At 41.9% G+C, this 14,127-nt stretch overlaps 1 protein-coding gene across 1 annotated transcript in view; it reads right to left on the bottom strand.

Moving 5' to 3' along the window:
* Nucleotides 1-181: 181 nt before the first annotated feature.
* Nucleotides 182-14,127, bottom strand: part of LOC118232921 (maestro heat-like repeat-containing protein family member 1) — a 46,455-nt gene continuing 32,509 nt past the window's right edge. The window contains exons 36-43 of the mRNA XM_035428167.1: nucleotides 11,967-12,081; nucleotides 8,641-8,787; nucleotides 6,631-6,819; nucleotides 5,680-5,829; nucleotides 5,120-5,254; nucleotides 4,928-5,030; nucleotides 4,423-4,488; nucleotides 182-2,561 (exon numbers count right to left, since the gene is read on the bottom strand). Coding sequence (XP_035284058.1) covers nucleotides 2,479-2,561; nucleotides 4,423-4,488; nucleotides 4,928-5,030; nucleotides 5,120-5,254; nucleotides 5,680-5,829; nucleotides 6,631-6,819; nucleotides 8,641-8,787; nucleotides 11,967-12,081 — 988 coding nt within the window. The 3' untranslated portion in view covers nucleotides 182-2,478. The remainder of the gene's footprint in view (nucleotides 2,562-4,422; nucleotides 4,489-4,927; nucleotides 5,031-5,119; nucleotides 5,255-5,679; nucleotides 5,830-6,630; nucleotides 6,820-8,640; nucleotides 8,788-11,966; nucleotides 12,082-14,127) is intronic.

Here is a 14,127-nt window from a genome sequence, read left to right as displayed (position 1 = left end):
GGCTAGCAGTTGGCTAGGGTGGACCATAAATTGGTTATAGCTTTGTATATGTGCATCTTAAAACCAGGGGAATAGCAGAAAACAGGAACTACGAGTAAGTTATAAAATATCTTTTATTTCAGACTTTGGGGAAATGGGAGTCCACGTGCTATTGGTTTCACATGGCTGTTTGTAAATATTTTCAGAGCTCCTCAATCTGTAAAGGCGCTCATCATGTATGCAGTCAGGGCCTAGTAGCCCAGAAACTGCAGGTTCAAATCTCTATTACGCTGGTACCTGATCAGTGCCAGGTCTCCTGTAGTACTGTGTTGTTTGTAGTATGGAAAGTGGTGATTGTGTGTGAGTCTGCAAGTGGATTGCAAATGAGCACACTGACAGACTACACCCAGAATCAGCTGCATATGACGCAGATGGAGGGTTTCACACAAGAAAGGGAAACATTTATAGCAAAAAGCAAGACATTTGAACCAGCAAGATTAGCATTATTTACAATTAAATCTTGAATATAGTCCTGAGCCATGTTTTTAAAATTCTAGCCTACACAATTTCTCCCAATTTGGAGTGCCCGATTTGTGTGTGCTCAAGCTCATCACCTCCAATAAAGGGGAATGCAGTTCTCTCCTCTGAAACAGGAGAGCTCCAGTCACACTGCTAGTTTTCACTCAGCGACCATCAGTTAGGCTCAGAGAAGTTCACTAGTGGAAGCTTCGGCTGCTGATGCACTAGAAAGGGTCACTGGCTTTTAAAGTTGAGGCATCCTGCCAGCCAACAGCCCATGCCCTTAGAAGTTTTTGAAGTTGCCAAAGAAATAATGATGGGGTTTTCACAAAATTGTTTCGATGAGAAACCAGTGAAATAAAAATCTTCATGAACAATTTGTCTGATAAACTAAAAACACAACAAACATAATCTCAAATTTATAAGAACCTGTTTATCATCAAAAACAGACAAGAAAATACAATACATGTAACAATACATTTAAGGTGTAAGATCACAAATGTGTGATTAGAATGTTCTTAACTGAACATTCTAATGCTGATGTAACGATCAATACTCGGAATCGAAAGCAAACACTGACTTTGAATTTTGAAAGAAAAAAAATATCCCAAAATGAAAGGGTTAAAAAGCCTATTTAACCCAAATCATTCTGAACATTGTAATGGTAGACACTGTTAAGATTAATTATTAGCTCCATGAACCAGTAAATATCCATCAAAGGTAATTATTTAACTTTCAGGAACCAAATAGTGGCAAACTAATTTAGATAATAATAACTGCAGGTCAGAGAGTTGAATCCTCACTTAACCCTCTGAATAACTGTCATAATAGGAAGAATGGAACTTCATGCAGACAATAAACCTCACCAGATGGTGAGACAATAAACCTCTTTATGGTGATTGTTGAGTCAAAGCTTGAAATAGAACACAGGTCGATAAAATGACATTCTTATTATTGCTTTGTCTTGTCCTGATTCTTTCAGGAGTCGACTGAACATGTACCATTAAGACTGTCTGCAACAGTTTATCCTTCTCATTACATACAGTGCAGTCTCAAAGTATTTGGACAGTGACACACGTTTTGTTGTTCTGTCTCTGTACTCCAGTACAGTGGATTAGAAATGAAACAGTGAATATGAGATCAAAGAGCACTCTCAACATAAATTTGAGGGTTTTGATATACATATTGAGTGAACCTTGTAGGAACTACAGCCCTTTTAAATAGTTGCCCAATTTCAGGGTGGGTGAACTATGTATGCACTTTAACCTCATATTCAAAGTTTAATTTCAAATCTAATGAGACACAGTACAGACCCAAAACCGCACTGTAACAGATATTTTTTCTGCTCAAAGACCAACCTGTTTGGGCTGAAGATTTTAATCAAAGCATTTAATACAGTTTTTGTAACATATCCTACTAATACCTAGAAACTGGCAGTGTCCAATGTTCTCCCCACCACTAAAAAAAAAAAAAAAAAAACAAGGAATGCACTGTCTCTGAATTCAAACCCTTTCCCAAACTTGCTTTAATTGTTTCTCTGCAACACCTCATTTTCACAGCCTCTGGAGTTGAGAAAACAAAAAAATGCCTTCAGCCTTCCAGAATCAGCGGAGTCGCCGCTCGTGGCGTGGTGTTTATGACACAGGCCGGGGTGGTAAGGGCAGGACTGACATCGCGCTGGTACTCAAACGCAGCGTGCGAGACAATGCAAGGGGAACGGTGATGGTATCTGAGCGCGCCGCCCAACCCCCGACAGGCCGACACGAAAACCGTCTCCTTTGTCACGTATTTACGCCCTGCTTCCAAAACCAATGCCATCGTTTCACACACAGCTCCGAGGGGCTGGGCACAGGATGCGGGCTTCAGACCTAAAGAGAGCACTCCAGGGACGACCCGAGCACGAAACAGACTTGAAAGAAATGACGGAACATCTTCAGTGAGCTGGGCTTTTTTTTGATGGGCCTGGGCTCCTGGCTCAGATCAGAAGTGATGGAAGTGCCCCATGGCCTCTGCCGCTTTCGCACGGACCAAAGGGTCTGGATCCTGGAGCAGATGGACTAAACCTGACAAGGAACATCAGCAGAGTCAAGGGTCATCAAGTACGTTTTCCTTCTCACAACCACCTTCCAGGAAATCCCCACCGACAAGGAGCATCAGGCTGTCCACAGACTAACCTGAACTGAGTTTCACCGTTTAATAGGGCAGCCATGGAGCGTAGGGGGTCAAAGAGCTGGACTTCTAACCAGAAGGCAGCAGGTTAAACCTTAAATGGGATAGAGATCTTGTGCCCTAGAACAGGAGGCTCAGTGCTTGCTTCAGTACATACCAGTTGGTACAAAGGGATCATGAGTAATGTGTAACTTTCCCTGGTAAGTCTGCCTGCTATGCAAATATGTACATTAATGATCTTGCTTCATTTTTGGTAAAAGTTGCTGGCAGGTCACAGGCAGTAAACAAAGCAAGGAACAATGAAATGGCAGAAATCCACACAGCCTATGAAAGTTATGAGTTATTCTTATGAAGCTGTCGGTATGAAATATTTATTTGGTGATTACCATTAGAAAAATCAAATTGCCCACCAGCACAATTCATTTCAGCTGCGCAAAAAATGGTCTTTTACTTACAGATACGGCTCATCTTTTGCTCAGAAACAGTGCGTTGCCCAATAAATTCCAACAACCTGCTGATAAATGTCTGCCATTTCTCAAGGAATCCTCTAAGGCCGAAAAAAAAGACCTTTTGCAGTCCAAACTGTTCATTGGCACAATAAACACTTCAAGAGCTGTTGCAGCCAAATTTGGAAAACAATTTGCACTTCAGTCGTGGCACAGCTATAAAACACAGGCCTTTGCCAATGTCAAGCCTTCAAATACAGGAATAGAGTCAAACGCACTTAGTGATGCAAGATGATGATGATTGGCCTGATTGCAATGAAACTCAATGGGGGTGTAAAAGACTACTCAAGATATACTACATATACTCAGGAAATATATATTTTTTTCGCCTTTGTTTTCACTCTGGGTTTTCTTAGCCAACATGTTGTTACTTGTGTCACAAAAAGACTTTGTCCATTTGGCAAGATCATTTAAGCAAAGCACTTTCCAGATATGTTTCCCTACCTTGCTGGTAACCTTTGCCTTGCAACCTAAAAGGACTTTACATTGTGTACAAAACATAAAAACCTGCCATACTTCCCCCTGCCCCCTCCCCCCTCCCACACACACACACACACACACACATTTTTCATTGCTAAGTTAAACATTTGATTTATGTAAGCATATAAATAAATCATATGTATATCATTAATTGACAGCAGCTCATCTCACCCAGTCCACATGGACTGTAAAAAACTCATCTTTAAGTGTGGAGAAAACTCTGCCCAGTGACAGAGCATTCCCAGCATTCTATCCGAACAGACTACGCAGCCCTTTTCCAGTGATAAAACGTCACCTGTCATTTGTCCATGTGATTAATGAACGAAGCTGAATATGACACCAATGAAAGCTCCAGGCCAAGGCCAGGCCAATGTGCATTGTAATGGTTATACATTGTGTGTGTGCGTCTGTTCACATGTGTGTGAAAGAATGTAGGTGTGGGAGATCATGTGATGTGCATGATTTCTTGGATAATGGTACGTGCCTGTGAACGATGGCTATATCTACAACAGGGATAGCTAGAACTGAAAAGAAAGAAAACCAGTAAGCAAAAGCAAGGCTTCTGTAGGTCTAGTCCTCTGGAGTGTACAATGTGTGAGATCCAGTATGCCAGTTCAATGCTCAATGATTAAAATGTAACCGTTTGCATGCAGTTAACCCTCTGTAAGCCAGTCTGGTTTCAGAGATTCTTCCATAAATTCACATTGTGGTGGGAGACTGTAACAGGAGACAAACTATAAGTTCTACTTGGAAGAAAAGGAATACCCACCCTTTATTACACTGCCCATGTTCATGTCTGAGAGGTGCTCTTCTGGGAGATTGACCAATAGAAACCCTAGAAAGACAACATTTACATTTGGGCTTAAACATTGGCACTGATCTTGCGGCTGCACCATTTTTAATTTGGAACAACACTACAGAGTAACCTGCCGAATATCAGAGAGAACGGGACTCCTAGCCTCCATCCCATTAAAGCTGGCCCAGGACAGGCAGCCATAAACGGCCACTCACACCGCAAAGGCCTGTGCGGAGACAAAGTTCACTCGCAATAAACAGCAACCGTAAAGCTAATCTGGGCTTTTTAAAGAGGCTATAAAGAAATCCCTTCCTCACATGTAACTCCACCATAAAGGCCTTCTCCTAACCCTGAGATAGCCGGGTCTAACGCTGGTAAGGTCACCATGACCGGGAGGAAACGGCAGGGCTCTCGTCTCCACCGGCTGAGAGAGATAAAGCGCTGTGAAAAGCGCACGTCGGCGGCGAACGTTCCTTACCGATAAACATGGCCGCGCTCGCTCGGACTTCGGGCCAGGGGCTCTCGAAAAACTGGACGATGGAAATGTGATAGAAGTTCAGCATGCTGGGGAAGTCTCGGATCTGTAAGGCAGGCAGGACAAGTGAGGCCTGCTGTCCCACCCAAGCGGTCTCCCCCCCCCCCCCATAGGCAATGCACGACATCTACTCACAATGTATTTGGTGAGGTCGTTGATGAATTCACCATGGTGCAAACCTCGGTCGTCGTGTAGATGGTTCTGGAACATAGCGGTGACGATCTCCGAGCCCAGCACCGGTGCGCAGACCCGCATGGCAAACTTAGACGCCTGCAGACCCAACACAGCACGCCTCACGTTACACCTTCCTCCTGCGAGACATCTTATCCAGGGCCACAGATAATCTATCATTATCTAGTACATGCTGTAAGGATAACATTTGGATTTCAGCAGGAGCAGCTAAGCTACAGTATTCCCGAAGGTGCAATAACAATATATCCTCCTAGGATTTTAAGTAATAACACATGGGTGTAGAGTCCAGTACTCTGAAAAAAACAAGAGAGCAACAATTGTGAATTCCAGGCCTTCTATGGTGTAAAAAAAAATCTAACTATGCACAGAGGAACTGGACACCATGATTTTATTTTATTTTTTTGCACAAGGCCCAGGCTGGTTGTGGAGTGCAGTCATGTGCAGCCTCCAGGATGGGTGTGTGCAGATGCTGGGGGTGTGGCCTGGACCAGCCACGCCCTCACCTTGACCACCTGTGGACTGGGGTCGCTCAGGTGCAGCAGCAGGCTGACCAGCACGTTGTGGATCTGGTCTCTGAAGACAGGCTCTCCGCACGCAAACTTGGACAGGGTTCCCAGGAGCAGCATGGAAGAACATCGGACCCTCTCGTTCTCCTACAGAGCCACAGGGGCATGAGAACCCTGCCCCCTGCTGGACATCACTGTCACTGCCACACACACATCACTATCACTGCCACACACACACACATCACTATCACAGCCACACACACACACATCACTATCACTGCCACACACACACACATCACTACCACTGCCACACACACACACACACACACCACTATCACTGCCACACACACACATGCACACCCACACATCACTGTAACTACCATACACGCACACACTAGACACACTGTCACATATAAGACATTAATGTTCTGTAATGTAAGAACACATGCACAAATAAAGTAATGAAAAAATCATTCCCTGGACATGAGAGCAGAACCTCAGCCAGACCTGCATATTGGCAAATATTTAACATATGTATTTTTAATGATACTTGTTCTTGATTTTTTAAAATCACTAATTGTGTCTCCAGTCACAGAAAGTGACTAATTCTCATGCTACAGTTCACAAGGCACTACTGAAGAGACCTACTACGTGTGTGGCAGTCAACACATAGGTTAAGTCTCATTGTTGACAACTGGTAGCTTGTGATTAGGTGCCATTTATTTGGAACTGATGAAATGCAAACCTGATGAAAGCTGGCTGAGTTAACCCACCCTACCCTGCTGTGGAATCCGTGGACATAACTGGCTAATGACATCATCATACTAATGGTCAAATTTTACTGACCAAGCCACTGGAGGAGTGCCCACAGTAGTGAACACCAGACAGGAGCCCCACAGTAATGAACAGCATGTATTTCATTTGAGATATAAAGTAATGATCCCTCACATTCTCCAGGAAAGGCTTGATCTTCATGAAGATGTAGACCACCAGGATCTGCACGTTTTTTTGGTCCAGGCAGAGCAGGACCTTGGAGAGGCCAGACATGGCCTCCAGGGCAATGTGCCTGCTGGGGTCATCCTTGTCCTCCAACCCAGAGCTCATGGCAGCCAGAAGCTGCTTCGCGTACATGTTCACCTGTGAGCGGAAAAGGGGTGGAGCCAGTTACTGGAGGTCCTTCCTCTTAACGATATGAGCTCTCCCAGAGTGGAACAGCACAACTAACCAGCCAATAAAATGTAGGAAAAGAAATCTACAAGGGAGGTCAGAAAAACCTAATCTAATCTTGGAGGCATAGACCCATAAAAAGGCTGCATTACTTTTCAAAAACACTAAGGGCCTGATTTACTAAATCCTTTGCTAAAAAAAGCACATGCAAAACCAATAACATGAAAAATGATTGGTCATGGTATTTGTTTTGCACCAATCATTGGCTGTGTTGTTAGTTTTGCATGTGCTAAAAGGTTTTTCACATGATAAAGGTCTTGCACATACAGACATAGAGCCATACTAAGTTACCATGTTTCCATAAAGTGTTCCTAAAACATGCTGAATTTGGAAGAGCGTGGGCTGCGGGAGGCATACGACGTGACCTTAGTCGGGAAAATATGCCGTTGGGTAAATAGCACACAAGCTTCCATCTGCAGGAGCTGACAGTACATATTCTTATGCAAGTGTGAAAATGTAATAATGTGTATCCACTGGGATTTAATGATTTACACGTCTGATGTACGAAGATATTTACGTTGATTTCATTCACAATCAAAACAAGTATAAAGATGCACTTTGGACAAACTAAAATAAAGACGGGACAAGCCAGAGTGCATAATTATTTCCATGATACTGGGCAATTTATCAATATTATCCAGATTAGACAGTAACAATAACATGTAATTACACTAAGAAAACATTTGGACATTAATGGTAGGATTGATTAAAAGTTTCTTTCATGTTTCTCCCAGTTCATTAGTAATATGCACAAGACAGTGCTAGGGTAAGGGTAAATGCTGGTCAGTGTGTGGGCGTTCTGAGTGCTTCGTAATGGTTATATTAAGCACAATGTCTCTTAGGAAGCAGTGAGGAAAACAACAAGATGCACTGAAGAACAGAAGGGTTCCAACACTGAATTAAGACATGGAGCATGTTCATAACCATGCTGCATACTTCCTATTGCATACATAACTACATTATATGACATGGCCAACCACCTTAAAATCCACATTAATGTCAGAAGAGTAGAAAGCAGTTAAAACATGAAGTCATTTGAATATCAATGAGTATACATTAATACATTAGCGTGTGTATGTTCCCAGCTGGATCAATTTGTATCTAAATCAAATTGATCAAATTAACATAATAATAATAATAATTATTATTATTATTATTATTAGCCTGTAACACAAGTAAATTCAACAAGTAAATGTTCCAGCCTATGAATGTATTTCACTTGCAGGCTGTTCTAGGGAGCAGCCAGCAACTGTCTTTTGATCTTTTAAAAGCAAGCACTTGTTACTATTCAACCGCTTGTTACTGCTGCTACAGTTGCACGTTATCTCAATAATTTCCCACTGCTGCACATGAGATTTATTCATTTAATAAATTACAGTAAACTTTTTTCAGGTTTCTGTGATTTTCGACAACTTTGCTGTGACTGCTCCGTGACTTCAGCCATTTTCTGTGAAAAACAACCAGCCTCAAACATAAGGAATAAAGTACAATGGAAAACACTTTAGGTTCATAAACAAACAATAACATGCATATATTAAACAGGTGCCCACAATGTGCTGTATAGAAGCTTCGACTCCTGATTTCTCCTGTGGTATAAAGCATACATTTCTGACCTACATATTCTTAACACGAATGCAAAACTGCAGCAGGCTTTTACATGCATTTCTTTCTTAATGGCTTCCGCTGGGGTTAGCAGGCACTGGAAGGAGCCGGAAGCAAGGCAGGACGCACCTTTTCGGGGGACCCCGTGGCGATGTTCCCCAGCCCCCGCATGGCTAGCACGCGCACGGCGCAGCAGGGGTCCGCCAGCCGCTCCGTCATGTGGCTCATGAGGGCCTCCATCAGCTGCAGCTCCGTCACCCCACGGTGGTTCAGCAGCTAGAGCCGCAACACAGCGGGATATTACAAATACTACCTGAAAAGCTGTTACAATTCATATGAATCCAATCCAGTTTAAAGAAGGGTCTCCGTATACCTTGCTGGTTTTGGAGAACGTTATGATCCAGCGTCACAGGCAGAGTCTGTGGAGGGTAAATACCTCCCCACTGATGCTTTGACCAAATGCACTTTTTGAGAGAGAAAGTCATCGCATGCCAGCCCCTATGCAGCCACCAAGCAACCCAAACGTCCACCTCCCTCACTTCTGAAAGGAGATATGTTCCCCTGTCCAGGATGCAGTCATTTTAACTCTCATTACATGCAGGTCGACTATCAACCACACATCCTTTAGGCTGTTAGTGTCAAATCAGCTGACAGTCTCTGGCACCAGTGGTTTGGCTTTCCATTAACAAGGGCTCCAAAAAACCATCCCCACCACCAACTACGAACAAAAAAGCTCAATAGGGGAGAGCATAGCTCATTTATTTTCTAAGATGTTTAATTTTTACCATACTGTTGAACTGTATGTTGGAAATAAATGAGTAAAATGATTAAATTGATTACTGTTATTAATATTGTTGTTTACTTGACTACACACGCATTTGTGTGGACATTAAACCCTTGTGTTGTCACCCAAGATGACATATTCTACTTAGTGACCTAGGAATAACAATGATGATGCCACTCATATGAATCACAGTGCACTTATATTACCAAAGGTCGTAGTCATGTGATAATTTTATAATGGGGGAGTCCCGTGCCATGCTAACTGCTACCATTACCACCCTCCCACCAGGGGCAGACACACCAAAACACCCTGACCCTTCAGCCTCCACCCTTGCAGATGTGACCTAGTTTATTTTATAACAAGATTGCCCAATAGGGAAGAAGGACTATGAGAGTGTTACATCAGTTAAAGGGCCGGTTTCAAATGGAATAGGAAACCATGACAGGGCGCAAACAGACACAATGGTAAGCAGTTTATCCGAAGATCATTATCTGGTCTCAGAGAGAGTGGACGAATAATGGATCGTAGAGGATGGAAAGGTGACAGAGTACAAGTATCGTGGAACACGCGATGACAATAAACTGAATTGCTAATATCAGGAAGATTCATTCACAAGAATGATCAAATTAAACACATGAACAAACTGATATAGAATGCATATTCTTCTGTACAGTGCAGTACACATTCATATTCAAAAAATGTAAAATGCATACTGGGGATATTCAGTTTATATTCTTCTAAAGTGAAAAGTAGAAATCAATCAATCAATAAAACTGGACTTACAGGTTTAATAAATGTCACAGAACACCTATACCAGCTCCATAGGGACTTAATAGGTAGGGGTGGGTATCGAGAGTTGGTTCTGAATTAGAATCGGCACCAGACTTCCAATAACCGCAAATTTGTTAAAAAACATGCGTTTCAAATCTGCTTAACGAAACCTGAAAGCGCATTTTCAGTGGTGCTCCGAAGTGAAATGCAAAGAGTTTTAGTTGAACTGCCAGGACTTGCACTTACAATGCATCATGTGGTACGTATGCATCAACACACCTGTAGAGAGTTTGCAGTATGGGGCACTCCAGCAAAAAATCAAAAGTTTGGTTTAATTTGTTTGGTTAAAATTGAAAATGTAATCACTACACGAAAATAATTTCATGCAAGGGAGAAAGTATGTCTAACATGGCAAAGCACTTACTGCAGCATGGTATCAGGCTTAAAGAATGCACAGTTTACTTTTCAATGTCCCCAGTTGCAGTCATAACATCCCAGAATCAGCTAATGCTAGTTTTAGGATAGCAAACTCAGGTAAAAAATAATAATAATAAAAACAAATTAAAAACAATGGCTATGTTCCAAACAGTATACGTGTTCAGTCGGGAGCTAGAACACAAGTATACATTTTAGAACACAGCAAATGACATTTCTCCAGAAGAATTGTTGATTTCATTTAGTTGAAATGCACGGATATTGCTGACTCAATGACAGCTGGTTGCCTAATATATTTTTATTAAGCAATATTTTCTGTTTGCATTTTCAATATGTTTTGTTTGTAAATGTTTGTGTTGAGCATTCCTCAAAGATAGAGGACTAAATTATTTTTTCATGATCTTTACTCTTATTTGTTTTTAACCAAAATGAACCAAAAAATACCTTGTCACTGTCAACAATCTCCCTATAATACTTCAGCCTAAATTTGCTGAAAATAAAAGCTGGTTTTTACTTTTCAACACATTTTGGTCAAGACAAACTCACAATATGTCAAGAATCAGAATCAGAATTTAATAAGAGCCAGATTCGAAAAGCAGAATCGGAATCAATAAAATCCCAGCAAAAACCAAGCCTGCTTCTAGGTTCTCAGTGGCATTTCTATGAAAGACGTAGTGTTCCCTGACCATTACTGTAGAGAATGTACATTCTTTGGCCACATTATTAGGTACGTCTGGTGCGATAAACAAAAAACATCCAGTGAGCAGCAGTTTTGTGGGCGAAAACACCTTGTTAATAAGAGAGGTCAGAGGAGGAATAGGCAGACGTGCTCAAGATCACAAACAGGCCACAAACACTTAAATAACATGACCATTACAGTGACTTCAGTTTACTCCAATGGCCTGCACAGTCCCCAGATATCAATCCAATCAAGCATCACATGAATGTGTGGCTGAAAAACAGATAACACTCATAGGTATCCTATTGTGGTTTTGCAGTGTTCATGACTACCGTGTGACTTGGGTTAAGGGTATTCAAAAAACAGCAAATGCACTCATTCATTATTTCATCAGAAAGTAGCAGTCACCATCATTTATTTCTTAAATACACCATGCCTAACTACCACAAGCATTCTGCATTTAAAATAAAAATGTTTCCATGCTGTTTATTGATTAGACATTAATTTTTTTTTGTTCACCTTGTGACATGGCTACCCCTAGAGGTCACAAATGCTTGCACCTGATTAGCTGACTAATGCATTTAGTTATTTTTTGTCATTTTATCCTTCAAATAAATTACTTTTTTAACAGGAACTGACTGATGTTACGTGCAGAGCTATTCTTGAGCTTCCGGCACTCACAAAATTGATGATACGGATTGAGGAACCACTAAAGGATGTATGAAGCTCTCCAATAGGACTTCAGTGGTGCACACTTGTGGAAGCCAGAGTCCCTTTGCCCCTCACCTCAGAGAAGAAAGCCGTCACTGTGATGCGCTGGCATTCGTAGATGTTGCTGAGGTTAGGATGCAGATTGTCCACAATGGCTGGGAGGTGCTGTCCCGCATGCTTTGCCATGTGCCTGTAGATAAGGGCAAGGCACGTGAACAACCAGGGTTCTTACAGCATTTCTTCTGCAAAAAAATTAAAATCAAAGAACTTCAAAGTGATCTACAAGCACCTTGCCTGGTGTAAAATTCTGTGAACTCTGCAATACATATACAGAGATAATCATGTAACCCGCTATGTTTGTAGCTTTCACTGGAATCCCAGGCTCTGTAAAACCCCTCTTGGCAGCAGTCATTTCAGCCAATAAAATATGCTTTTGTCATCACCAAAGCACTAGAACTCCAGGACACATAGGAAGCTGAATGCATACAAAATGTGACTTGATCAACATATTTCCAGAAAAGGTTCAACAAGTCAGTCCTGCAAAATGAGTGGGAATTCCAACCACAGACTGTTCTGTATGTAGGTATACGGTGTGCCAATGGCTCCTGAAAAACATCTCATACAAAGATAAGCACCAGGTATATAGCGTACAGTGCAATGAGTCAAGTAATGCCCTATGGACTGAAACCTTCCCTCCATGGGTGATACGGCGGCCTATCATGTATTCTCCTCTGCAAATCCTGCCAACAAGCAGCAGAGATACGGCCAGGATTCAGCGCAAACTGTGGAACAAATGTACCCCAGCTGGATATATTAGCAGGGAGTTCAGAATACACAAGACACAATTTGATATGCAGTTAAATGGAAAAGAATCGGGACAGCGGCACAATTTTTGTTGTTTTGGCCCTGTACTCCAGCACATTGGTTTTGAATTAAAACAATGAATATGACGTTAAAGTGCAGACTGTCCACTTTAATTTCAGGATTTTTACATCCATTGTATTAGAGTCCCTCCATTTTACGGGAGCAAAAGCAATTGGAAAAATGTATATAATCTGAAATAAAGTTGTAATATAAAGTTGGTACTTGGTAACAAATCCTTTTCATTCAATGACTGCCTCAATTCAGCAACCCACAGACATCACCAGACGCTGGGTATCTTCCCTGGTGATGCTATGCAGCCATCTTCAGCTCCTGTTTGTCTGCCTTCAGTCTTGTCTTCAGCATATTCACTGAAGACAAGACTGAAGGCAGACAAACAGGAGCTGAAGATGATTCAGGATGGGTTATTAACTTGGCCAGTGAAGAACATTCCACGTTTTAGACCTGAAAAACTCCTTGGTTGTTTCAGGAGTATGTCTGGGGTCATTGTCCCGCTGCAAGGTTCAGTGAGTTTTGAGGCAATAGACTGGATCTGAGCAGATATGTTTCTGTACACCTCAGAATTCATCCTGCTGCTGCAGTCAAAAGTTGCATCATCAATGAAGGTGAGTGAGCCAGTTCCAGTGGCAGCCATACATGGCCAAGCTATAACACTACTACCATGTTTTACAGATGAGGGGGGGGGGGGCTTTGGATCATGAGCAGTAGCTTTCTCTACACATTCCTATTTCCATTGCTTTGGTGCAGGTTAATGCTTGTCTTATCTGTCCATAAGAGTTCTTACCAGAACTTTACAGTTTTCATGTACTTTTTAGTAAACTCTAACCTGGCCAGTAACTAAAGCAAACATAACGATTCTACATAAATATGATAGCAGAGAGTTCCTGGCAATGGGTGACTCATTCTGGTATTTTCGTGCCCTATTTCCTGGTGCCCTCTGGCATATCCCCCGTAGTCAGCAGAGTCGTGATGGTCCATGCTTGCTTTTCTGCGGTGACAAAAACCTCACCTGTGACCCTGGGTCTTGGTTTTTAAGAGAAGGGCTTAGTGTATTCATTTTTAGACCACAGGGGAAAGTGTTCTTGTTGAGACTGAGAGAGACAGATTTTGGACTTGCATTGAGTGGGTTTCATGCATTTACAGTGAGGCTGTGAGATACAGGTTTCATGTGTCTGTGGTGAAACTCAAACTTACAATGTGTTTATGGTCGGACTATAGGATTAAGGTTTAATGTCTTCATGGTCAGGCTCTAGGTCACAGGTTTAAAGTATAACTTAGTCTTTTAACTTTTTTTTCACTTGGACCCACTTTCCCAGTCTATTTCTACCAATGATAATGATTTTGTCACGTCTTT

The sequence above is a fragment of the Anguilla anguilla genome, chromosome 8 (genome assembly GCF_013347855.1).
Source record: "Anguilla anguilla isolate fAngAng1 chromosome 8, fAngAng1.pri, whole genome shotgun sequence".
NCBI classification, from domain to species: Eukaryota; Metazoa; Chordata; class Actinopteri; order Anguilliformes; family Anguillidae; genus Anguilla; species Anguilla anguilla.
This window is presented reverse-complemented; position numbering and strand designations above follow the sequence as displayed.